This window comes from Cucurbita maxima, unplaced genomic scaffold, assembly GCF_002738345.1.
Source record: "Cucurbita maxima cultivar Rimu unplaced genomic scaffold, Cmax_1.0 Cma_Scf00037, whole genome shotgun sequence".
NCBI lineage: Eukaryota > Viridiplantae > Streptophyta > Magnoliopsida > Cucurbitales > Cucurbitaceae > Cucurbita > Cucurbita maxima.
In genome coordinates, this window is record NW_019272053.1 from 712,438 (window position 1) to 738,328 (window position 25,891).

A 25,891-nucleotide genomic window follows, 5' to 3' on the forward strand; every position below is an offset into this window, starting at 1 on the left:
AAAAAAAAAAAAAAAAAAAAAAAGAAAGTCACCGCAATGCTTCAACAACCACCACAGCGAATAAGAAGAAAATAACATTTCCATTCTCATAAACGACACAACTAGGATACCAAAAAGGCATACAGAAGATCTTGGACGAGGAAAAAAATCAGGTTATAAACGTTCAACTTCGTAGTTCAAGTACATAACATTCATCTTCTCAAAATAGTTCCAAGAAACACAATCTCCCCACACCATTTATTCGTAATCAAGCAGAAGAAAAAATCGATTCCACTTACCGGTGAAAACGACGTCGCCGTTTTCGATCGCTTGGAGAGAGGACCATGCTCCTCTTCAAGAGAGTCCTCGATCTCCAGCTTCACCGGCACCTTGTCCCAAAGCGACGCCATATCCGGCTCCAGAGAGCGATTCCCAGATTTCATCAACTGCACCATCAAATTTTCCCTCTCGTTTCCCCTTCACCGATAGTGAAAACTGAAATCAATGGCGAAACGAATCCACACAGAGCTTCAAAATTAATACAAGAACGAAACCCTAGAACAACGATCTGCGACCAAAATGGATAGGAAATTAGGAATGCAAAAGACAACGGAGATTCTGAAAACTCCACAATTTTTATTTTTTTATTTTAAGTAAAAAAAAAAAAAAAAAAAAAAAATAGAGAGAGAAAGAAATAATATAGGGACAGATTTGGTAAAAATCTTACCGCTGTTCGGGTCGGGTTGTCTGAATCCAATCCAATTTGCCGGCTACATTCACGTGCGACGGCACGTGTGGTTTAAGCATATATATATATATATATTTTTTTTTTAATTTTCTCTCTAATTTTAGAAATTAGGAATAATGAATAAAATATGCCTTTTTTATGCTTAACTGACCTGATTTTGCATTAGAACAAATAGATTTAGATTGTGGGTCCCTCGATAAGAATCTTTATGAATAACCGTCGTTGTCGGTACATTACCAGAAACATCTTAGTACGACTTAATAATCCGATCAATTTGAACAACTCAATTCAAATCATAAAAGTTTGGTTAAAAAAAATTATTTTGGTTGGGCTAAATTTTTTGAAAATTTGAAAATTTTGATTTAATGGTTGACTTTTTTTATCGAGTCAACCCGACGAACTTGAAAATTAGGTTACAACCCAAAATTCTATTCTATTTTTAAAAATATTAAGAATATTTAAAGTTTTGTAATTAGTAGTGATATGTTGTGACTGGTAAATGTTTTATATTTGATTTTTCATAAATTTTATTTATTGATAAATTGATTTTTTTTAAATAATTAAAAAAGACCCGACAACCAGTTTGGGTTGGATTGTGAACTCAATTCGGGTTACTCGAGTCACTAACCCAACCAACCCGAAGTTTTGAGTTAGTCTAAAAGAGTTTGTTCTCTCTGGATTTTACCTTTCGGCTTTCCTCTCAAGGCTTAAAAACGTGTTTTCTAAGAAGAGGTTTTCATGCCCTTTAAAGAGTGTTTTGTTCTCTTCCCTAACTAAGGTAGGATATCACACAGGTATTCTACCATTGAAGAATAAGAAGAGTGGGAAATTATAAATAAATTAAATTATAAAAATATATTAGAATCTAATTCCTAATAATTTTAAGAAATAAAATTTTCATCTTTATTAAAAATTAAATTCTTTCTTTCTCTTAAAAAAAATTATAATTTAAGAAAATAAAATATTATGGTAATTTCTCTATTAAATAGGGAAGATAATTATTGTAATTTTATTATTGGAAGTAAATTTTAAATTATTTAATTAATTGGGACCATAATTTTTATACCATTTTGATTTATTGATTTAATAAATTGTGGTTTATTGGCATTATTATTATCTTTAATTTATCTACCATCTATTTTCCAATATTTATGATCATATAAACTTAATAATTTGTATTAATTTAAAGCTATATTGATTTAAACTTTATTTTTTATTTTAACCAAAAAGAAAAAAGAAAAAAAAAAAGCAAGAAAAAATGGAGTTACTATAATGCCCTTTGAATAACGAGTTTGGTCAGCGTCGTAAATGAAAATCTTTCAAGGGGTACTTCTGTCATTTCGAAACGTAGTAGTACAACGTGGCAGAGATTCGGATTATTTGCATGTGTGTGGGACCCACTGGTTCCCAAGTGGTGACTGACACGTAGACGGAAGTTAACATGTTGTCTTATGGGAGAAGCAATCAGATGAGGACGTCATGTGATTTCATAGGGTGGGACCTCATCGCGGATTGGTCCACATAAGCACCAATCAACAATCATTGCCACAATTGACCACTAACAAAGTTTGGATTTATTATTTATAAAAAATAAAAATAAAAAAGGATTTAATACGTTTGGATTGAAAATGCTTACATAAGATGTTGAATTAAAAAAAATTTAAGATAAAAAATAAATAAATAAATAAAAAATAGAAAATATATTTGTTTGCAATTATTGGCATTAGAGATTATTAGTATGAGAAACCCGAGTAAATGAAAGGTATACGAATGAATCGAACCAATAAGAGAAACTAAAAATCTAAAATAATATAAAGATAATATCGTACATTTTTCTGCGATCGTCTAATAATATAAATTTTTAAGTTACACACAGTTCTACTAATATTAGAGTTGCACGGTACTAAATTGAGATTATGAATTTTAAGCTTGAGGCATTAAAAATGATATACTATGCGTATGCTGGAGATAACTCTTGATTCGAATTGATTTGTCCGGTTTGAGTTGGTTATGAATTTATAAAAATTAGAATGGGTTGCATAGAACTAACCTGTTGTTAATTTTAAATTTTATTTATTCTAAAAGTACAATTATATATATTTATATTAATAATTTTTTTTAATTATTTATTCTACAAGGATGAAATTCGGTAAAATTTCAAAATAGGCACTCAAATTGAATCACAAATTTTAATTAAATGTTTGAAAATAAATAAATAGACGGGATTAAAATTTTCTTTTATTAATTTTTTTTGAATCGATTGAATTCATTATTTAATAAAAATAGTTACAATATAAACCATTAAATTAAATAACCTTATTAGGATTAATGGATCGGGTGAAATAATTTTCATAGCGTTAAAATGTAGTAAAATTAATTCAAATGATGCGAGCATAATTTGATCGGGCCAATTTTATAAAATTTATATACGAGTTGCATTTAATTTTAATTTTTTATTTCAGAAGGGTAAGATTAAATTTCTAGTTTTGGTTGGGTTTGAAGGCAAGAATACATTCTTTTACCATTTTTCTCCTAATTTAATTATAATTTATTTTGAATAAAAATACAAAAAAACTAGACTTTTATACAGACGAATGAAACTACAATTACAAAAACTTCAAACACAAAATCAACTACAAGAAACCAAATAATTTATATTATCTTATTTTCTACCTATATTTAGTATTCAAAATATAAATTTTGTAATTATTATATTATATTATCTTATTTAATTTTTTATTTTTAAAACTTGTATTTATTATTTAAGTCTCTAGCCAACTAGTGTATATATATATATATATATATATAAGTTTTGTAAACTTGACTTGATTTTTTAAAATATATAGGTAAAAACAACACTAAATTAGGCGTTTACTTTTAAATTTACATGGTCTCTAAACCAAAAAAATTAAATTGTTGATCTATCAAATATAGTACTAAAGATAATGAGTGCAAACCTTATCAACAGGAATAACAAGCAAGTGTTTGGTAGGCCAACCTACCGAGCAGGGCACTCGATAAAAGGGGAGCACACTCAGTAAGTACGAGAAATTGACCCTGCTCCGTTTTACATGAACTTCAAATAAATCTTTAAACTTTAGGAGTGCACCTTTTAAATTTTGGAGCTATCATATATAAAATTCAATTTTGCACCTAATAAATTCATAAATTTGATGAAAAAATATATCAAATAGTAAAAAAAAAAAAACTATTACACGATGGAATAAAAAAAAAATCCAACGACCCATTGAACACAAAATTAAAAGTTCAGAACACATTTTGAAGTTCATAGATTAAATAAACACAAACGAACGTTTTTAACTCAACGTTTTAATTTGCAAATTAAGTTACCTCGTTCTTCATAACATAAAACACTCCAATTTGTTGACTTGAATGCATTCTGCAAAGCTAAATCAAAAGAAAAACAATATTTAATTATCTGAGAGGTCAAAATCAAGGAAGATTTCCCAAAAACGTTATAGATTAGAGAATCAAAGTATCAAAAAGGTCAAGGGAAAACAACCATCACAAGTAATCAATCATCCAGCAATCATAGCAGAGGTTCAAATTACATTCTGTTCAAACTCTAAAGTTACTTGTTTGTGAAGAGTACTTAATGAGAAGAACAAGGTATTTCTTCCCCCATGTATGAATCAAGCTTTATGCAATTACTTTTACCTGTTTTTCCGTAGCCTTCTCAAGAAGCTACCTGCACAAGGCTGGCTACGAATCTTCAAATCTGTCAAACAAGGCTACCCCAGTTTTGTTTCAAACTGCCTCACTTCAACCTCACTGATCTTGTTCTAAGCTATGCCAATGCAAACATAATGTATAATCAATAATCAATAATCAATAATGAGTGTGTCACGGCCCAAACCCACCGCTAGCAGATGTTGTCTTCTTTGAGCTTTCCCTTAAGGTTTTTAAAACGCGTCTGTTAGGGGGAGGTTTCCACACCCTTGTAAGAAATGCTTCGTTCTCCTCTCTAACTGATGGGGGATCCACAATCCACCCCCTTAAGGGCCCAACGTTCTCGCTGGCACACCGCCCGATGTCTGGCTCTGATACCATTTTTAATAATCCAAGCGCACCACTAACAAATATTGTCCTCTTTAGGCTTCCCCTCAAAGTTTTTAAAACGCGTCTGCTAGGGAGAGGTTTCCACACCCTTGTAAAGAATATTTCGTTCTTCTCTTCCAGCCAATGTGGGATCTCATAATCCACCCACCTTCGGGGCCCAGCGTCCTTACTGGCACACCGCCTCGTATCCACCCCCCTTTGGGGCTCACCCTCCTCGCTGGCACATCACTCGGTGTCTGGCTCTAATATCATTTGTAACAGCCCAAGTCCACCGCTAACAGATATTGTTCTCTTTGGACTTTCCCTTCAAGGTTTTTTAAAATGCGTCTGTTAGGGAGAGATTTTCACACCCTTATAAACAATGTTTCGTTCTCCTCCCCAACTGATGTGGGATCCAACATAGTGTTTATATGCGTAAGTTTGTGATGGATGGGAACAAATAACAAATGAAACAGGCCAATACTTATTTTTAAAAGTCCTGTGTAAAATAGTTCTGAACCATGCCCATATTCCTTGTAATGATCTTGAAATTTTCTAAAGATTAAAGTGCAATAATACATTATGCTCCTATTTCACAAGCTCCCATGTGGGAAGAACTTTCAGGCCACAGATCTGTACCCCAGCTACGCTGTTTGACTACAATTAGATAGATGCCAAAAGTTTTGTCCAAGGTAAGCAATTCTTATTCTTTTGAAAGGAATGTCCTTATGAAGATGCCAATTTCTCACAAGATACATTAAACTAGAAGCTCACAAATTTTGCTTGCAATTCAAGAATATGTCTGGGGATGACTTCTCCTATCTTGTTATATATGTGAAGTAGCTTTTCTAAATTCATTAGCCTCTTCCGACTATTTTATTCGTTCTTTTCCAGTTTTGGCTTCAGGTACGACCTTCGATTCCAGCTTCTTTTGCCTTTTGCCTTTCGCCTTTCATATATGTTTTGTTCTTCATCTTCTTATAAAACTTTTCTTTTTTCTCAGAGATAACAATGGGAATCTGTTCTATCTTCTAGCAGTTTTCAAACATTCTTCATTTTGTTTCGACATATCTACGAGACAGAAGAAACCATGTTTTCTGAACTATTTGAAAAAATTATACCAAGAGATATCAGTTCCTTGTGGAGTTACTGGGGCATTGAGTTGCTAGTATTGGCAAACTTCATGTTCCAAATTATCTTAACTTTCAATGGATGTCGTCGAAGGCACACACCGGGATATAAGCTCAGCTTAACCGTTTGGTTTTCCTACTTATTGGCTGCTAAACTAGCAACGGTTGTTCTGGGCAAGCTAACAACAATCGAAATAGGCAAAGACCAACGCAACACGCACACCCAAATTCAGGCGTTGTTGGCACCATTGATGTTCATGCAAATAGGAAATCCAGATACGATCACAGCCTACTCAATCGAAGACAACCAGCTAGGAGTGAGGCAAATTTTCAGCTTGGTGATCCAAGTGAGTATAATGTTCTACATTCTTATAAGGTCATGGACAAATTCAAGAACATCGTTTCTTTACTTGCCAATGTCTTTAGCTGGGATAATCAAGTATGCAGAAACATCATGGGCTCTAAAATCAGCACTCAATGGAAACTTCGGCTTCACAATTGCCGATTTCTTCAAATATCACGAAGTAGCTCGTTTATTCGACAAACTGCCACAGGGAGAGAACGAACTCCCAGAGGCAAAATTGATCTTAAGAGCTTATTATAGATTTTGCTGCCTAAAACCACATCTAGAAAATTGGCTTTACTATCCTCCAACTGATTGCGAATACCAAAAACTCTACATCGACGACTGTGACTATGAAGACGTGTTCAGAATTACAGATTCTGAGCTGGGTTTCATGTACGATGCACTTTATACGAAAGCACCGGTCGTATATACTCGTAAGGGTTTAATTCTCCGTTGTATTAGCTTACTTAGCTTGATAGCCACACTAGTTGGGTTTTCAGTCTTGTTCAAGGATGCTTTTGTGTATAATATCAGTGTTGGATTTATCCATTTTGTGTTGATAGCATCTCTGATAATTGAGGTATATCAGATCTTGAGATTACCATACACAGATTGGGCTATAATCCAAATGATTAGGCACTATGAAACTTTTCCTTTTCTTATGGGTTTCTTGCAGTCTCTAGCCCCTCAATCAGCAACTTGGAGAAGATGGTCCAATACAATGGGACAGTTCAATCTTTTAGATTTCTGCTTGCAAACCAAGCACCGAAACTACAGCCGAATTAAAATTCTCCGATATTGGGGCATGGATATGAAACTCCGAAAGCAATTGAGTTTGGACCGAATCGACGTCGATCCGAAAGTGAAAGAGCTTGTGGTAGCAGAACTTAGAGAGATAGATAAGATCAAAGGACAAGAAGAGTTCGATCAAAGAGGCCAATGGACAATCGGAAGGTACCGAGAAAAACTCAAACTCAATGACGTGATCCAAGCACTCGAAACAACAGTAGCCAAGAGACCATTCGATAAGAGCATATTCATATGGCATATCACAACAAATATTTTCTATCACATACAGAGCTTTCATGATACTACTGACACTACTAAAATGGAAGCTATCATGAATATATCAGATTATATGATGTACCTTTTGGTGACGCGTTCGCACGTGCTATCGTCAACAACTGGAGATATCATATTTGACCATTCGTGTGTGAAGCTCGGGAGGTTAACGAGAACTGGACGTCTGAACAAAGAGGAAGCCTGCCAAGATCTGTTAGGTTTACAGAAAGAAGGTATCCTTCAAGTGAAGGAACCACATGCACCACCTGAATCAGAAGCAGAGAAAGTAGTTGTAGGGAATTGGAATCTGCTGAAGGATGTAAAAGAATTAGCAGATAGCTTATCAACAATGAGCAATGAAAACATATGGAAGGTAATAGGGAGTATGTGGGTTGAGATGTTGGGATATGCAGCAAGTCACTGTGAAATGGAATATCATTCAGAACATATCAGACATGGAGGTGAATTGATCACTCATGTTTGGCTTTTGGTAGCACATAATGTTACCAAATACAGTTCATATGAGTATCATTTCGGCAGTCAAGATGAAGAGACTCATTAATTTTTCCTTCAAAAGCATAATATGCATTGAATTCCCACAATCTAAATGCAGTAAACAAGTTTAAATAAAAAGAATACTATAATTCATGGGTGGTTTCTACAAATGTGTCTCTAACATACACTTTCTTCAATTTCCAAGCATGTTTGATCTAATTACTCCTGTTATCAGCTCTGTTCTCATGTTTTCTCTACAACCATGTTCGTTCACCTATTCCTCCTCCAAAAGGTTATTTAATAACCTTCAAAATGCAAAATCAAAATGAATAATCAAATGATTTTATAATAGTTAAATTATTAAAAGCTTTAAAGAGAACCAAATTAAGTAAAAATATTTACGTTCCCCAAACAAGGTTCATTTCATAATTAGATAAAAGAGAAATAAAAGATCAATGATAAAAAAAACAATAGTAAAAATTATGTTCAACGATAATATTAACGTATGATGGACAAACATGCTTAGTATCACAACCATCTTGTGAATAGAGTAGGTTGTGATCCTCACGTTCTAATAAGCAAAGCGGCAACACTTAAGTAGCGCCCATCTGGCCACACAAGGGCCAAAAAGCCATGGTGCCACTTAGGAGGACAGTGCATCATCCAACCACACCATATAATATATGCATTGAAGAGAAGACGAAACATCAACAAGATAGGGGCAATGAGTAGACATGAGTGTCAAAGATAAGCTTGTTGAAGGGCTAGGTGGGGCCCCGGGCCTTAACCTCAACATTCGGGGTTCCGAAGGGAATTCGGCCCTGCAGTTCTGGAGTCAAGTCTATCCATATGAAATATGAAAACTCGTCAAATTTGGTGTCAATCGAACGTCGGACGGACACTCCATGACACCATATGCCCATTCGCCAAAATCATGTCTACACCTACCAGATTGTAAATGCCTCCAAAATGTATTATAGGGGGAGACATGGTGTCAACTCTCCACCACTCCGAACCCTGTGGCCTAAGCGAGCTACTGTATGGCACATAGTGTGTCACTGTGAGGGAAAACATTACGAGAGGAGTGTCTTGAGCGACTTCCTTTAAAATGAGTTTTTCAAGGACAATATTGAACAACACAGTGTACTGACATTGCGCCCCAACCCATGTGTCGGAGGTTGGATCATACATTCGCTATCCAGTTCAGAATTCGTAACTAATATGACATGGACACGGGAGGGTCCAATGCCTCAATAGAACCCGAACAAATGACTTGACCTAGTGTAGAGGCACGTCGATTGGGTCGCAGAAGATTGAACATGCACGCGCAAGCGACGTGTGTGGCCGAACAAGGTTGGATTCTGTATAAGTTGTGTTCAGTTGGCAAAAACAAACCTCGTCGAAGGTCCAACGAAGCTACAAAGGTCGGCGAAAAATGCATATGGGACTTGGGTTCCCCTCAAGGCTGGTCGTGAGCGTGTGAAGATCATGACGTCGCTCGGTTAAAAATGTAGGACTGTCACACTTAGCATGGTGGTAATTCCAACCATGGAAGATCACAAATTTCTTGAATTATAAAATACAGGATCATAAAATACACAAAGATGGCAATTATAAATCATAAAAAAGTGCAAAAGTAGTATTAAAAAAATACCAAACCCAACCTAGAGGATAACTCTAAAATACTATCCTCTTCGTATATTCAACGATTGTGCATATTGCACCTCAAACATATTTAATCTAATGATAAAATTAAGCGTCATGGCATAAATAATTTCTCATGATAATATTAGCAGGTAAGATTTCTACTCGGATGAAAAAATTACTCGACAAAATACCTGTCTGCCAACCTATAATTAAGTCACAACAACTAATAATGGCAATTAAAAATTTCCAATAAAGCTCAGCTAAGTACTTCACATTCTGTAAACATTAATTGGTACAAAAATTAAAAGGTAAAAACGTCATGTTGAGAAGTAGAATGAAAAACAGAAGAAATACATTAAAAAGACAATGCAAAGTTACATCATTCATATCACCCTGATATGGTCAAGACCAGTATGATAATCCATATCAAAATTCAGTTCCAATTATGTGGTGTAACCCAACCCAGCAACAGCCTCAAATTTTACATGAGCCTAAAACTAAGAAATCGCATGCATTCTGCGAGAGGTAAAAAGCTATAGATACAAAAAACCTTACATCGTCAAAGGGATCGATATCGTGCATCGGAACCAAACGATTTAGAAAAGACGATGACTTCTGAAAATCAAGGTCTTGACAGGATGGCCACGGATTCCCATTCCAAATTACATATCACTTCCTGCATAGCATATTTAGAAAGCCTTAAACATAGCGAGCACCACCACTTAAACCCTCTCACCATTTATTTTCAAAGCTCTTAGAGAGACGCTTATTTTTAGAGATAGGGACAACACAGTGAATAAAGTATACAACATAAGTTTTCATATAATAGTTTATATGGGCAACTTACCGATGGGTGTTGATGGTCGATGTCAAAACCATTAATTGCACAAGGTTCTGCTAGCAGTTCCACAGGCTGCTTGCCTACAAGTCACATAAATAGAAAAGTTGAGCCACTTTATGGATGTGGAACAGAAAATAAGACAATAGCCAACAGGCATTAGATAACAGAATGAAAAAGGAAACTACTTATATATTAGATATGTAGCAACAAAAAGACTTTGGATGAACGATGGTTCACCCCGACCAATCAAACATGGTCAGCACCAGTTTCTACCTTGTTCAATACTTGTTATAATCCCGTCCTCGGAGCAGATCATGGCAGGTAAAATCTGCGAAGATGACATGCCACCAATGTTGCCAGACTTAATATAAGGATCATAGCGAACCTCCCAAACCTCACTTTCACATGGCGAAAAATTTGATGTTTTGCTCCCTTCTAGACCTGAGAGAATGATAGGCTGCTGTTGCCACCTCAAATCCCAGGCAAAGACAGTTCCGAAAGAGCCTCCTGCCTAACATGGGGAACGATAAGCACACTTATACTGAAAGCTCATAAATAAGGCAGGATAATCAATTTCACTGTCGATTTGAACTTACACAAGAGATAACAAATAACAACTATATATTTCTTTAAATTAATTAGCTCAATAGCTCTGCCCAAGTAATCTACTAAAAGAGTTGGGCCAAGAAGACTTAAGAAGCGTGTTTAGCACTATAAACCAAACTGAATGGTAGAAAGTACAGAAACTCAGGTCGTCAAACAGCTCAAGGGAGTTAGAAGCAACCATGCATGGTACTTCTCGACCATGTCTCCGAGGCGAACGGTAGTGAGAGCAAGAAAACTCCACCATAATAAAATACTACCCTCATGATTAGACCCTAGATCTGGCCTAGGCGACCCAATCATGATATCTCTCAAAGAGTTTTAGGACAAAAAAAATAAAAAATGAAGTTCGGAAAGGAAACACAAGTTCGGAGTCCTGATCTTCTGCAGAGTTTATACGAACACACGTGATTATGACTACTTGGGTGTGATGCAAGGATAAGAAGCTAAGACAACAGAGCTTACCAAACAAGTGTGTTTTCGGGATGGATGGATGTCCATGCAGTGAACAATACCAGAAGCCCTGCAAAGAATGAATTCAACACATCTATTAATCAACTACAGCGCCTTACACTTTTTAAGATTTCACAATATCAAAATTTAATTTCCTAATTTTTATAGTCAAACCAGAGAACATTTTTAGGAATCGATATTCTTTCATCAACCTACACTACATACGTTCATCTGTAGTGTAGTAAGGCAGTCTCAGAAGCCACTTCTTGTTTCAGAAAACAGGGTGTTTCCTACAATTCTGTTCCAGTCCTAGATGCTAAACGTTCAACTATATATGAAAGGATGCCAGGAAAATTACGCAAATTCACATACCAGTCGCCCTTAAACTGACAAACTGCTCCACCGGGCTTCCTCTGATCCCACCATTGCAAGCTAAACCCACAACCTCCTGTCGCAAACTCAGTGGGGGATGCCCATTTCGCTGCAGTATACGACACCAATCCATTACTATCGAATATCCGACGATAATTCAACCCAGATTCCCCAACGCTAACCAAATTCACCCGTCCATCTTCCGCAACGGTCAGACATTCACCTCCACTATCCATCACATCGACACAAGAAATAGGTCTATCGTGCAATATCTTCTCAGGCACCGAGAGCTCCGAATCGAGCGACGCATCCATTGGCTCGACAGATAGAACATGAAGAGAACCTGTATAAGTAGAAGCGAAAACGAGAGGGTTTTGGTAGAATTGAGAGGTTTTAAGGGAAGAGATTCTTGAAGGTGACGTCCAAGCCGACTGAGGAGCCATATCCAGCGGATTTTGAGTAAGGGAGTGAATTTCAATGGAGGATGAGTCGGAATCGGAGTCGAAAAGGGCCACGACGGCAAACCGGCCGAATGCGGAGAGCGGTGGAAGCCATCGAACGCCGTCAATATACTTGAATTGCGGGAACCTGTGGATTTGAGGTTGCTGCTGGGGACTCACGATCGCCATTGTTAGGGTTTAAGCAAGCTCTGTTGTCTCACTTTCCAGGAAGACTGGGAATCAGAGTGACGACGGCAACTGAAAATGTGAATTTTATGGGACGCCGTCCTGGCCTTATTAATTTCGGGGTATTTTAGTACTTTTACCCTTTTTTTCTTCCACTAAAAATCTAAATTAATAAAATTAATCTTAAACTTTCCCCCTTAAAAAATACCTCCACTTTTATTAGTAATATTTTTAAATTAAAAAAAAAAAAAACTATTTTTATAATTTTTTTGGTAAAGACAAGACATTCATGTATGACTGATAATGATATCACAAATAGAAACCATGGAACTTCTGACATTTCATTTTTAGACTTAGGTTAGTGTAACGTGTTTTTACTTTTTAATATTTTATTAATTGCTTTATTTATTATTTTTTTATATTTTCTTAAAAAAACTTCCGAATAAAAACATAAATTATGATTACCGTAGTGACCTTAGGTTAGTGGGAAATCTAGAGTCATTACAACAAATCTTAGCGTAAAGGCTATTTAAGCCAAAGATAAGACCTCTAATGATAAGAGAAGGAACCACTACCAGAGGAGTAAGATTTGGATTACCTTGTTGATCGAATATCTTAAGGCAAGAACATTGTTTGAGATTCGAATCACTCCACAAGCAAGATCGATCATGTCTAGCTTGAATGATTCTTGTTGATTAAATATCTCAAACACTTGTTTGAGATTCGAATCACTCCACGAGCAAGATTGATCATGTCGAGCTTGAATGATTCTATATGCAACTTAAACTACATAGAATTGCAAAGAAACTTAGCCATTGGCTAAAGAAGAGCACAAATGCTTTTTTTACTATATTTTCCAAGTCTACTTACAAATACAACATACATGGCTTTATATAGCCTCAAAATGAAACTACTAAATGCATTCCAAGAGTCGTAACATTCATACTTAATGGCCTTAATTAATCATTATGTAATTGTAACCTAAAGTAAATTAAAAGTCTTAAAATACATTAATGAAATACAATAACTCTAAATTACTCTAAATTATAATCCACCCAAAATTCAAAACATGAAACTTCATTCTTCTTCAACGTGGCATGAATTGAAATATCTTTTGATAATTTCAACAATATTTTTTTCACATCTTCATTGAAGCATAGTGTATGATTGATGTCTCTTGGTTCATATCATCTAAGTTTGAATAAGTTCAGGAGAGTCGATACAGTTATTCAATCCTGAACGTGAACCTAATTGAACAAAGAAATAAATCATTATTCAATCCTAAACTTGAACCTGAACAAGGAAAGACTCAACATTAATATTAATTTATGTCGTCTTTTTTTTTTTTTTAATACTAAGTATTAAAATTTTATGTTAAAATCTTTGGTATTTATTTTTTAAATAGCACTCCATTTATTTGTGTTAAATGCCACGTGGTTATACTAATAAATGTAAAAATGGTATAATAATGTGAAATGTATTATCTTTTTAATAAATGAGTCCTTAATTAGTAAAAAAAAATGAGGTAATTATTTCCATTTAATTTCAAATAAGCTAATTAATTCTCTTCTTAACTAAATTAAATGGCCATATATTTTCTTTTTAATTTCAAATATATTCAAATAAATACATTACCTTTAAAAAAAAATAAAATCTTCTCCAATATTAGGTTCATAGTTTAATTTCTCCAAAAATTGCCTCCTTTTTATCGATATATCAGTGTTTTCCATGTAATGTTGAGATCAAATCCAAGCTGTGTGTGTTTTTTTTTTGCCTCTTGCCTTTTGAAATGTTGAAGATTTCTCTTCCTTTGTGCCTTGTGTTCCTTCTTTTGCTAGCAATAAGTAAGTGCATGGATTAATATTTTCTCTTTCCTTTAGTTATCTCCGAATTTGGATGTGATATCATACGTGGGTTGGGGAGGAAAACGAAAAATTCTTTGTAAGGGTGTGGAAATCTCTTCTTAGGAGATGCATTTTAAAAACTTTGAGGGGAAGTCCAAAGAGGACATCGGCTAGTGGTGGGCTTGGATAATTACAAATGGTATTAGAGCCAGACAACTGGGTGATATGCTTTTGAGGAGGCTGAGCCCTGAAGGGGGTAGGCACGAGATGGTGTGTCAACAAGGACGTTGAGCCCTGAAGGAGGGTGGATTGGGGGTCCCACATCGATTGGAGAAGGAAAACGAGTTCTAGAAAGGATGTTGAGCCCTGAAAAGGGGTGGATTGGGAGATCCCATATCTATTGGGGAGGAAAATGAAACACCCTCTATAAAGGTATGGAAACCTCTCTTTAGCATCGTTGGCCCCCAAAGGGAGTGGATTGTGAGATCTCACATCGATTGGGGAAGAAAATGAAACATTTTTTTTAAAAGGGTGTGGAAATCTCTCCACGAGGCGGATTGTGAGATCTTATATCGGTTGGGGGGAAATGAAACATCATTTATAATGGTGTGAAAATCTCTCCACGAGGCGGATTGTATAAAGGGTGTGGAAAATCTATGTGAAACACCATTTATAAGGGTGTGAAAAGTGAAAGCCCTCCCTCTTAATAAGAGTATGTAAATCTCTCTCTAACATACACTTTTAAAACTATTGATGTGAAACTGGAAAGTTCAAATAGGACAACATCGGGTAGCGGTGGGCTTGGGCTCGGAAACCTGAAAGGGAAAGTCAAAACAGGACAATATCTAGTAGCGGTGGGCTTGGGCTCTTACACTAGAAGGGTCGAATCTTCCATCGGAAGGAAAGAAATAGGTGTCTATTCCACGTAGCTATGCTTAAATTGTCATGGATTGAATTCTTGATCTAACCAACTCTTCTTTCCCTTTTTTTGTTAACCGTTACATGATTATATTGTTATTCTCATCGAGTTTTCATAAGCTAACGAGATTTCAAATTTGATGGTGAGGGGACAGACAAGAAGCTAGGAGTAAAGAGCGACGACTTATGTGCCGAAGGGCTAGGAGAGTGCGGAAGCGACTGCGACCAAAGGTGCAAAGCCAGGCACATCCCAACCGAGAACCCGCAAGGCAGCTGCAACCGCCTCGGCAACGAGGCGTTGTGTGAGTGTCTTTATAGTTGTCGTATGACACCACCACCAGGAAAGGTTTGCCAAGATGGCCTAGGGCAGTGTAGCGCCAAATGCAACAACGATTGCTGTAGTGCTAAATGTGCGTCTAAGCACAATGGAGGACAGGGCTACTGCGACACCAACGTTGGGATTCGTTTGTGCCAATGCAGCTATCCTTGCTGATGCTTGCGATGTGTCTTGAATTATGTACCTTAAATTTATAAACATATTATAAACTAAGCTTTGATTCTCGTGTCTTTTGGTTGTTGACATTGAAACTCTTCTCGATAATGCAACGTAAAGTTGCCCAATACATATAGATTTCTAACGCTTGAAACTATTCGTCCTTGTTTTTTGTGACATCGTAAAGCATAATCGGACACAAAATTGAATGGACACTCTTTAATATTTGGTGTTAGTTAGACTATTGTTGTTTCGAGAACTAAAAAAATGTATACCACCAGAAAATGTGCGATCTTGAAGCAACAAGAATGACACAGAGAGACAAGTTGATATCATGAGATTTGATGGTTACTATGATCATATGATCATTAGATGATGCACTATTTAGAGTTACTAAGATCGTTGATTTACATCATACACCCAAAACATTGATTTCCAAGGATGTTGATTCACATCATACAAGGCTCGACTCCTTTCAAATTCTTTGTTTGATATTTGAGGATTCTATTGTCATGGGTAAGTTTAGGGCAGGACTCTGATCCCATGTTAGGGATCACAAATCTTCACAATGGTATGATAATATCATGTTTGAGCACAAATTCTCATGCTTTGCTTTGGGCTTCCCCAAAAGGTCTCATACTATTGGAGATGTATTCCCTCACGGATCTCCATAATGATATGATAATACCCTGTTTGAGCACAAGCTCTCATGACTTTGCTTTGGGTTTCCCCAAGAGGTCTCGTTCTATTGGAGATGTATTCCCTCACTTATAAACCCTCGATCATTCCCTAAATTAATTAATGTGAGACACACTCCCAACAATCCTCAACGATGATTACACTAATCTGTTCTTTGTGGGAAACACTCGCACTGCACTTTTTATTAACACTAATCAAGAAAAAATTACAAGACACTTTTTTAGAATACTACTGCTTTGTACTTCTTGGGATGAAAACTTAGGTAGGGTGGAGGGGTATTTATATAAGAGCCTATGCAATTTACTCCTACAAATCTGAATCTTCTCCCTAAAATATCTAGATCGTTTTCCTAAAATATCTAGCTATCTTTATTACTTAAATCATTTTACTAAAATAAATATAAATCCGCTCATACAATTATTGAGCTTTACTCTGCTCGACTAATGATGATATTTTAACAGAAGATTCAAAAGATGACGCCGTCCTTTTTAGGGAAACATTCTTTCAATAACACCTCCATTGTCTCAAAATTAAGGTTGAGATAGCCTCAAGTCTACTCGTCATCCCTTTATTTCTAGAATTACTCGAGTCACTTAGCATTCGAGGGTTGACACAACAGACAAGCATTCATTCTCCGTTTCTTATCAGGTTACTCCTTATCTATTAGTTTCTAATATGACCACACTTGTGGTGAATATTATTTACTGATCACCAATTCTAAGTATTATCGTTCTCTTGTGAACATCCACCAATGTTTTAGCAGTTTTTTAAGAATGGTCTATCTAAGATTATCTCTTTATGTTAAATTGGGTTGATCTGTGAGGATAATATTGGGACCATCAAATACCAAATCTAGATTCTAAATTATTATCCGATAATATTAGATCCATTATCCGATAATATTAGATCCATTATGTGAAAAGGTAAAGGTGTTCCGAGTAGAGAAATAGACCCAAAAATTTGTTGTTCAAAGCATTTATTAAAAAAAAAAAAAAAAAAAAAACCATTATCTCATCCACCTGAGGCGGCGGCGGTGGCAGTGGCAGTGGCGGAATCGGTTTCAATAGATGGTGGAATATGAAGGGATCTACGGCGGCCCAAAAAAACACTTATATTGCCAAAAAAAAAAAAAAACTAGCTTCTGAGTTTGTTCTGGGCTCGGTGAAAGTCGAGAAAATAAACCAAGTTTTGATTTAATTTGATTATTTGAATTAGATTCAGTCAGATTCTTGTTATGCTATATATAGATAATAGGTAATTTTATTCTTGAACAGAATGCTTAACACTTTGTTGCTACAGTGGATGTAGGGAAACTTCTTCTCTCCCAACCACGTAAATATCTTTGTGTCTTTTTGTGTAATTTCGTTTATTGGTGTGGTGTTGTGAATACATTTGATTCGCTTTCGGCACACTGCTAGACTCTTCTTCTAGGTTATCGCCTCCGTGGCTTGATTCTTGAACCGCCGTGGCCTAGCGGCAGTTGTGGTGGTGATATTGGCGGACCGGCTCAATCTCTTGTAATTGCTCATCGTTTTTTTTTTAATTTAATTTATGGTTTTTTTTTCCTTCCTTATGTTCATTCAAAAATATATATATATATATATTGAATGAAATGGGTTTATTTTATTTTACTTGATTTTTTTTAATTTCAAAAATATATATTTTTTATTATTATTATTATTTTTTTTTGTGAAAACTTAAAAAGTAAAAAACACACTTTTAAATTATTTTGTAAAAGATTTAAAAATATACTCACAATTAGAGATATGGTTTAAAAATATTGATGAAATTTCAAAAGTAATATTAAAATGTACGGAGATAATTTCGAATATATATTGACAGTAATTTTTTAAAAATTTTATTTTTATAAATTTAAAAGATGTTAATACTATTTTAAAATTTTTAAGAGTTCTCTAAATATAGTGCTGAAGATAAGAGTGTTTTTAATTTTTTTTTTTAAAAGTTAAAGAGTATTAATAAAAAAAATTTAAAATTTAAGAATTAAATATCATTACAAATTCAAAAATATTATTAAAATAAAACACTATAGGTTTCTATCCAAAATATATAATAGTTTTTTTTTCTTATTTTTTTTAGAAAAGGTATAAAATTTAAGAGTATTTTTATTGTGAAAATAAATTTAAATCAACCCAACATTGATTAGGTGGAAAATAATGGATGGATTAGAATATAAATGTATGTAAAATAATTAATGAGAAAATAATTAAATATTTAAAGTAAAGTTTATGGGCTAAAAATATATTAAATTAAATGTTAAATGGATAATAATAGATGTAAGAAACTTTGAAAATTAAATGAAATGAACAATTAATTCGGTATATATTTGACGATTACGAAGTAAACAGAACTGCCCAAATTCAAAACCATACATTATGAGAATCATTACAACACAAAACCATTACTGTAAAATAAAATCTTAACTGCTCCCAAAGCACCACAGACAACACATCGACACTAAACTAGGCCGACAACACACGGCGAAGCACAGCCTCTTCCTCACCCACATCGGAGGCGGCGGCGGCCTCCTTCCAGCACTGCAGCAGCAGCAGCGACTTGCACGGTGGGAGCTCGGCGCACCTTCTTCTTCTATCCACTGTGTACGTACGGTAAACTAGCCACTCGCCACCTGGCAGCTCCTGCTTCACCATGTTATCACACGTGTACCCCTCCACGTCCGCATCGTCAACAGACCACGTGTGGGAGCCGCCGCCGCTGCTCGACGTGATGGCGATCGAGAATTCCGCCGGAGAAAAGCACCGGAGCGCCCTGCTTACCAGATGCGAGAAAGGAAGCTCCGCCACATCGAAGCCCATCGCCTCGTAGCTGGCGTAACTGAAACCATCCTCTGGAGTCACGTGCACAGTAGAGTACGCTGCACCTTCGATCCCGTTCATGGAGTATCCACACGGATCAAATTCAAAATCGCAGATGGCATGATTCGGAATTATCTCAGAGATTCCGGACATTTTCGTCATTTTCTCCGCCGATGAGTTGCCTCCAGATTTTTTGAAAAACACCGCGGCCTTTTCTCTGTTCAAACCCGTCATACACATTTCCAGAGTAATCATATCCGTACGATTCACGGTCGTACGCGATTTTACGGCTGAGTAGATGTGCCAGTTGCGATTCGGAACAGCCGGATCGCCGATCACGTACGCCTCGGAGTAGAAATCACCAAAGTAGACATTAAGTGCGGTAACTTCCTCGGAGAAGCTACGGTGAGGAGCAGGTTGATTGTTGGGGAAGATGAAGGTTCCGCGGGAGTATTTCACGGCGACAGCGGAGAGTTTGATCGAATCAGCAAGTTCGAGAATCATCGGAATGGAGAGGAGAAGCTTGGTGGTGCCGCAAGTTTTGAGGATGATCGTATGTGGATAAACGAAGAGACTCGATTCGGAGAGGACGTAAGAATCGAAATCGGAGTTAGAGAGATGAGATACGATAGTGCAGAATGCAGGTTCAAGGATTGAATCGAGTTGAGATCGAGTCAAAGCTCGGAGACCAAGTCCTTCAGAGTCCTGAAAAATAGGCAGTTTTGCGAATGTGATTTCCAGGCGTTTTTCGAAGCCTTCGAAACCGATTGGAGAAGGAGATTGTTGCGGAGCCGCAGATGCCTCTAGGAGTTTGGTGAACACAGTCATGGTTGGAGAGAAAATCAAAGCCTCTCTAAATTACAGGAAAATCAACGAAAGCAAGCGAAAGAAATTCAGAAGGTTTCAGTTCTCAGAATGCACAAGAAATTAGCCCCAATTACAATAGAAAAAACAAATTCGAAACCAGAACTCGTAATCTACAGAGACAGAAGGTATCAGGATGGTTTCCTCACGCACTGCCAGAAAATCAACAAGAAAAACACAATTACAACGCAAGAACTCACAAAACTACTCAAGAACTCGAAGAAGAAATCGAAGAACAATCTTACGTTGGAATACGCAGCAGATCGGAACTTCTCAATACCACCGTGTGGACGAACGTCTTCAATAATGTAACCAAGAGGAGCTTCGTATTGTTGCCTTCTACTATTATCGCTACTGCCACTGCTAGACTTCTTACCGCGTTTCGCCTCCATTACAACATCAACGCTTCTTCTCTGCAACCAAAACAGAAAAACAGAGAACGAAACAACCAAATTCACAATCAGATACTCCACATCGCAGTACAGATAAAAAATCTCAAAGAAGCTCAGAAATACCTTTCCAAGAAGAAAAGAAACGGCAAAAAAAAAAAAAAAAAAAAAAACAAAATGGAAATCAAACACCACAAGTAACAAAGAGCCCTAACCTCAGATACTTATAAAATCTTCGTCAATGGCGGAATAAATATAGGGAGAAACCAAGAATTCCTCTGAAATTTTCCCAACAAAGAAAGAGGATTGACAACCACAAGAAAATTGGGAGAGATAATAACGGAAGATGCAGAGGGAATGGAGGATTTGGTTCTTGTGAGAAAGGGAGGGAATCTAGAGAGGCTATTTATAGAGAAAAAGAGGAAGGTATCAAGTTTATGCAAAACTGTACCTCACACTATTGAGGACATATTCTATTTATATTGGCAAAAGATTAACTAATAGATCCGATTTCATAGGAAACTAACGAAGTAAGCCTATTCTTATGGCATGACTAACTTCAAGCTATTCTAATGGATTGACCAATTCTAACAGTCCCCTTCAATCCCAACAAGTCTTGTACATGTTGAGATTGTTACAATGTGTAGTAAAAGGAGTTTTAGACAGTGGTTTTGTCAGGATATCAGCTACTTGATCACTTGATGAAATGAACCGAACTTCCATTGCTTTACGTGCTACTTGTTCTCGAACAAAATGAAAATCAACTTCAATATGTTTCGTTCTAGCATGAAATACTGGATTTGAAGTTAAATATGTAGCTCCGAGGTTGTCACACCAGAGGCGAGGAGCCTTTGATTGATACACGCCCAGTTCCTTCAGTAATGACTTGATCCAAATCATTTCTGCAGTAAGATTCGCAATGGCCTTGTATTCTGCTTCGGTGCTTGATCTTGACACTGTAGCCTGTTTTCTGGAACTCCATGAGATTAGATTTGCTCCAAGAAATACAGCAAAGCCGCTAGTTGAACGTCGATCATCGGGACAACCAGCCCAATCAGCATCAGAAAACCCCGACAACATCATGGTTGATTTCTGAATTTTCACTCCTAATGCTAGTGTGCCTTTAACATAACGAAGAATTCTCTTCACAGCACCCCAATGAGCATCAGTAGGTGTATGAAGATATTGACACACTTTATTGACAGCAAATGCCAAATCAGGCCTAGTCATTGTCAAATATTGTAGTGCTCCCACTGTACTTCTGTATTTGAATTGTTCTTCAGCTGATAAGGGTATTCCTTGTTCTCTGAATAATTTTTCAGCAGAACCCATTGGTGTAGACATAGGTTTGCATTTTTCCATGTTTACTCTTTTCAACAAATCTAAAGCATATCGTCTCTGTGACAGTATGATACCATCTCGTGTTTTCTTGACTTCAATACCCAGAAAATACTCAAGATCACCCAAATCTTTTACTGCAAAATCTATTTTCAATTTCTGAATCAACCTTTCGGTTGCTTGATCAGAGGAGCTCACAATAATTATATCATCAACATAGATGAGCATATAGATAGTTATCTCTCTGTTTTTGAGAATAAAAAGAGATGAATCAGCTACTGAAGCCTTGAAGCCTAACTCAATAAGCTTTCCAGTCAACCTTGAATGCCAAGCTTTTGGGGCTTGTTTCAGGCCATAAAGGGCTTTCTTGAGCTTGCATATGTAATTCTTTGGTTTGGCTGAGTCTTGAAATCCTGGTGGTTGTCGCATGTACACTTCCTCTTTCAGAATTCCATGCAAAAATGCATTTTGGATATCAACTTGTCTCATATTCCAGCCCTTGGTTACTGCTAGCGAAAGAATGACCCTGATTGTTGACGGTTTGATCACAGGGCTAAAAGTATCAGTGTAATCAACACCAAATCTTTGCTTGAATCCTTTGGCAACTAATCTTGCTTTTAATCTTTCAACTGACCCATCTGCTTTTCTTTTCACTTTATACACCCATTTACTATCAATGAGATTTATTCCAGGTTTGGGTGGAACTAGATCCCAAGTGGCATTTCGTTTTAGCGCTGAGAGCTCATCATTCATTGCTCCTCTCCATCTTGGATGTTGCATGGCTTCCTGCAGGTTTCGAGGTTCAGTAGCAGTCTCTATGATCGGAGTTGTGATAGTTACAGCGCTTGCGAATTTTCTTGAGGTTTCTGAATATCTGATAGTTCCATCAGTGAATTGTTTAGCTTGTACAATGTTATTTCTCAACCTTGTTCGCATTGGATGTTGACTAGCTGCTTCAGTTGGTTGATCAGACACATGTTCATGAGTTTGGTTTTGAGCATTGATCGAACTGCTCTCAGCTTCATATTCTGCAATTTCCTCTGAACTTCTTGTATTATCTGCAGAAGATAAGCTGACACCAGACAAGTTGTCACTAGCAATATTATCAGTTTGACCATCATTCATATGGGAATTACTAACAACTGGTTCAATATCTGTAAGAGCATTTTCAGTGTAAAAACTAGCAAGTTTGGCTAAGGCTGGAAGTAGAACAGGGTGATGTGGATTTGTGGTTTTGTTTGGTGGCTTAGATTCTTCAAAAGGAAAAATATTTTCATCGAAAACCACGTCTCTAGAGATGTAAATACGTCCTGTACTTCTATTTAAGCATTTATATCCCTTATGAGAAGAACTATAACCCAAGAATATACATCTAGTAGTTCTGAAACTCAGTTTCTTGTTGTTGTAAGGCCTTAAATTAGGCCAGCAAGCACAGCCAAACACCCTAAGCATGGAGTAGTCTGGACTTTTACCAAACAATTTATGAAGTGGTGTGTCTTGTTGTATGGTTCGGCTGGGCATTCTATTTATAAGAAAGCAAGCTGTGTTGAAAGCTTCATCCCAGTAGGATAGAGGCATGTTGGCTTGAGCGAGTAAAGCAAGGCCAGTTTCTACAATGTGTCTGTGTTTTCTTTCGACTAACCCATTCTGCTGGTGTGTGTGAGGACAGGAGATATGATGTTCAATGCCTGTGGATTTGAAATAATTGTGTAACCGATGGTATTCACCCCCCCAATCTGATTGGACGGAGCGAATTTTGGTATTTAGCATAGTTTCAACATGTTTTTGAAATTGAAGGAACACAGACTCAACATCAGATTTGCATCTCAGAAAGTAAATCCAAACATAACGACTAAAATCATCAACAAAGGAAACATAATATTTGGAATTATTTACTGACGCAATGGATGGACCCCATACATCAGTGTGAATTAATTGAAGGGGTGCTGTAGATACATGCTGAGAAGAACCAAATGGCAATTGATGTGCTTTCCCTAATTGACAAGCATTACAAATTGAGGAAGAGGGAATATTAGTATCTATAGCTAAATTATTATCTTGTAGAATTCTAATGGTAATTGGAGATGCAGGGTGCCCTAGCCTTCTGTGCCATTGTTCTTTCGAAAGTTTGGCTGTCAGCAAGGCTTGACTGAAATTATGCGGTAGAACGTATAGGCCATTCTTACATCTACCGTGGAGCAGGAGTTTCTTCGTGACTCGGTTCTTAACCAAAAAATAGTTTGGGTGAAATTCTACAACAGCATTATTATCAGATGCTAGTCTTTGTACTGAAATTAGGTGCTTATTGATTTTAGGAGCATATAGGATATGTTTCAGAACAAGAGATGAACCAGAAATTAATGAATTCCCAATATGAGAGATAGACAAACCTGCGCCATTTGCAACCTGAATTTGGTCGGTGCCAGTGTAGCGTTCTCTGGTGGTAAGCCTCTCTAGGTCATTGGTGATATGATCTGTGGCTCCAGTGTCAACATACCAGTTTGTGTCACTAGTGTATCCACTAGTTGCCAAAGCTGCTTGTTTGAGATTATTTTCGGCTTGATATGCCTGATCAAATCTGTGCCAGCATTGCAAAGCATCGTGATTGGGCTTACCACAAATCTGACAGACAATGCCTGAGCTGCTTTGTGTCTTTGATGGTTGACGTCCAGGATTGTTCACAGTACGCCTTGATTGTCCATGACCACTATTTAACTGACGACTACGACCGCGACTACCTCGACCTCCATTGGCACCTCCACGAATGGATATCCTATTGACATTGTTAGCAGATGAAAGTTGCTCAAATGTACCCTTACGCAAGTGCCGCATCTCATAGCTCAGCATGTGAGCATACACGTCGCTGACAGTGTATACATCTGTTCTGGTTGTAATGCTTGTGACTAGAGGATCATAATCTGGACCAAGTCCTTGCAGCATGTAGGCGATGAGTTCTTCATCCTCTATTCGCTTGCCAATGGCAGCAAGTGTATCACCAAGATGTTTTACTTTACGAAAGTAGTCAGCAATTGTCATGTCCTTTTTCTGGATAGTAGAGAGTTCCATACGGATCTGCATTGCTCTTGCTCGAGATGTGGAAGCAAATTGTCGCTCCAGCGTAATCCAGGCTTCTCGTGCAGTGGTGATTCCAACCATCGTGCTGAGAACCTCCTCAGTGACTGATGAGTTGATGAGGCTGAGTACCAGCTGGTCCTGGGGGTACCAGACTGTGAACTCAGGGTTGATGATAATTTTGCGATTCCCTGTTTCTTCACTTGGTTCAACGGCGATCGTCTGGCTTGGTGCAGGCATGGATCCATCCACAAAACCAACAAGGTTTTGGCTACGCAAGTAGGGAAGGATTTGGGTAGACCACAGTAGATAATTTTCTTGTGTAAGCTTAACACTAATCACCTGACTGATCGACGGAGAAGACATTGTGTTGATTGGGATTGACATGTTTAACAGCAGAGGCTATGGATCTCGTGGATCTTATTTGAGCTCTGATACCATATCAAGTTTATGCAAAACTGTACCTCACACTATTGAGGACATATTCTATTTATATTGGCAAAAGATTAACTAATAGATCCGATTTCATAGGAAACTAACGAAGTAAGCCTATTCTTATGGCATGACTAACTTCAAGCTATTCTAATGGATTGACCAATTCTAACAGAAGGCACCCCTAAGGTTTCCGTCTTCTGGAAGCAGTGGCATTAGTGGAAAATGGGTACTGAATGGACGAAGGAATAAAAATTAATAATAATAATAATAATAATAAATATCTTTAAATTTTAATAAAATTGAAAAAGAAAATTAGAAAATACAATTATAATTAGTTTTAAAATGTTAAATTAGTTTAAATAATATAATTGTAATTTAAAAAATATTAATATTTAAATACTAGACTAAATACTAGAATATTAATATTTTATATAGCCCGTTAGGATTTTTTCCCTTATTTTTAAGATTTAGTTGATAGTATATTTGATATATTTTATCTTATGATTTAGTTAGTATAATATTTTTTCTTATTTTAGGATTTAGTTTGTAATTTGTATTCTATTTAAACGTGGAATATTTCTGAAAATCATTTCTCATTCTTAACAAAAAAAAAAAAAAAAAAAAAAAAAAAAAAAAAAAAAAAA

At 36.5% G+C, this 25,891-nt stretch overlaps 4 protein-coding genes, 1 long non-coding RNA gene and 1 other non-coding gene across 6 annotated transcripts in view; 1 reads left to right on the top strand and 5 right to left on the bottom strand.

The window, feature by feature from the left end:
* LOC111468633 overlaps positions 1–614 on the bottom strand; it is a 4,063-nt gene extending 3,449 nt beyond the window's left edge. Inside the window, exon 1 of the mRNA XM_023113912.1 lies at positions 279–614. Within this exon, the coding sequence (XP_022969680.1) occupies positions 279–434 (156 nt within the window). The 5' untranslated portion in view covers positions 435–614. The remainder of the gene's footprint in view (positions 1–278) is intronic.
* Positions 615–3,573: 2,959 nt separating this feature from the next.
* LOC111468635 lies at positions 3,574–4,648 on the bottom strand. Its single transcript, XR_002714781.1, has 3 exons — positions 4,251–4,648; positions 4,079–4,135; positions 3,574–3,880 (listed from the first exon to the last, which is right to left on the bottom strand). It is a non-coding gene; the product is annotated as an uncharacterized LOC111468635 (long non-coding RNA).
* A 939-nt stretch (positions 4,649–5,587) lies between these two features.
* LOC111468632 lies at positions 5,588–8,050 on the top strand. The gene is made up of 2 exons (XM_023113911.1): positions 5,588–5,692; positions 5,790–8,050. The coding sequence occupies exon 2, from the start codon at positions 5,877–5,879 to the stop codon at positions 7,884–7,886; it is 2,010 nt and encodes a 669-aa protein (XP_022969679.1). The 5' UTR covers positions 5,588–5,692; positions 5,790–5,876; the 3' UTR covers positions 7,887–8,050.
* Positions 8,051–9,796: 1,746 nt separating this feature from the next.
* On the bottom strand, positions 9,797–12,437 carry LOC111468634 (nuclear pore complex protein NUP43). The gene is made up of 5 exons (XM_023113913.1): positions 11,736–12,437; positions 11,376–11,433; positions 10,581–10,818; positions 10,314–10,387; positions 9,797–10,142 (listed from the first exon to the last, which is right to left on the bottom strand). Exons 1-5 carry the CDS (start codon positions 12,362–12,364, stop codon positions 10,089–10,091), a joined length of 1,053 nt encoding a protein of 350 aa, XP_022969681.1. The 5' UTR covers positions 12,365–12,437; the 3' UTR covers positions 9,797–10,088.
* Positions 12,438–18,674: 6,237 nt separating this feature from the next.
* Positions 18,675–20,811, bottom strand: LOC111468605 (S-adenosylmethionine decarboxylase proenzyme-like). The gene is made up of 3 exons (XM_023113869.1): positions 20,618–20,811; positions 20,259–20,426; positions 18,675–20,165 (listed from the first exon to the last, which is right to left on the bottom strand). Exon 3 carries the CDS (start codon positions 19,975–19,977, stop codon positions 18,796–18,798), a length of 1,182 nt encoding a protein of 393 aa, XP_022969637.1. The 5' UTR covers positions 19,978–20,165; positions 20,259–20,426; positions 20,618–20,811; the 3' UTR covers positions 18,675–18,795.
* A 3,763-nt stretch (positions 20,812–24,574) lies between these two features.
* On the bottom strand, positions 24,575–24,710 carry LOC111468650. The gene has a single exon (XR_002714790.1). It is a non-coding gene; the product is annotated as a small nucleolar RNA Z247 (small nucleolar RNA).
* Between the last annotated feature and the right edge of the window lie 1,181 nt (positions 24,711–25,891).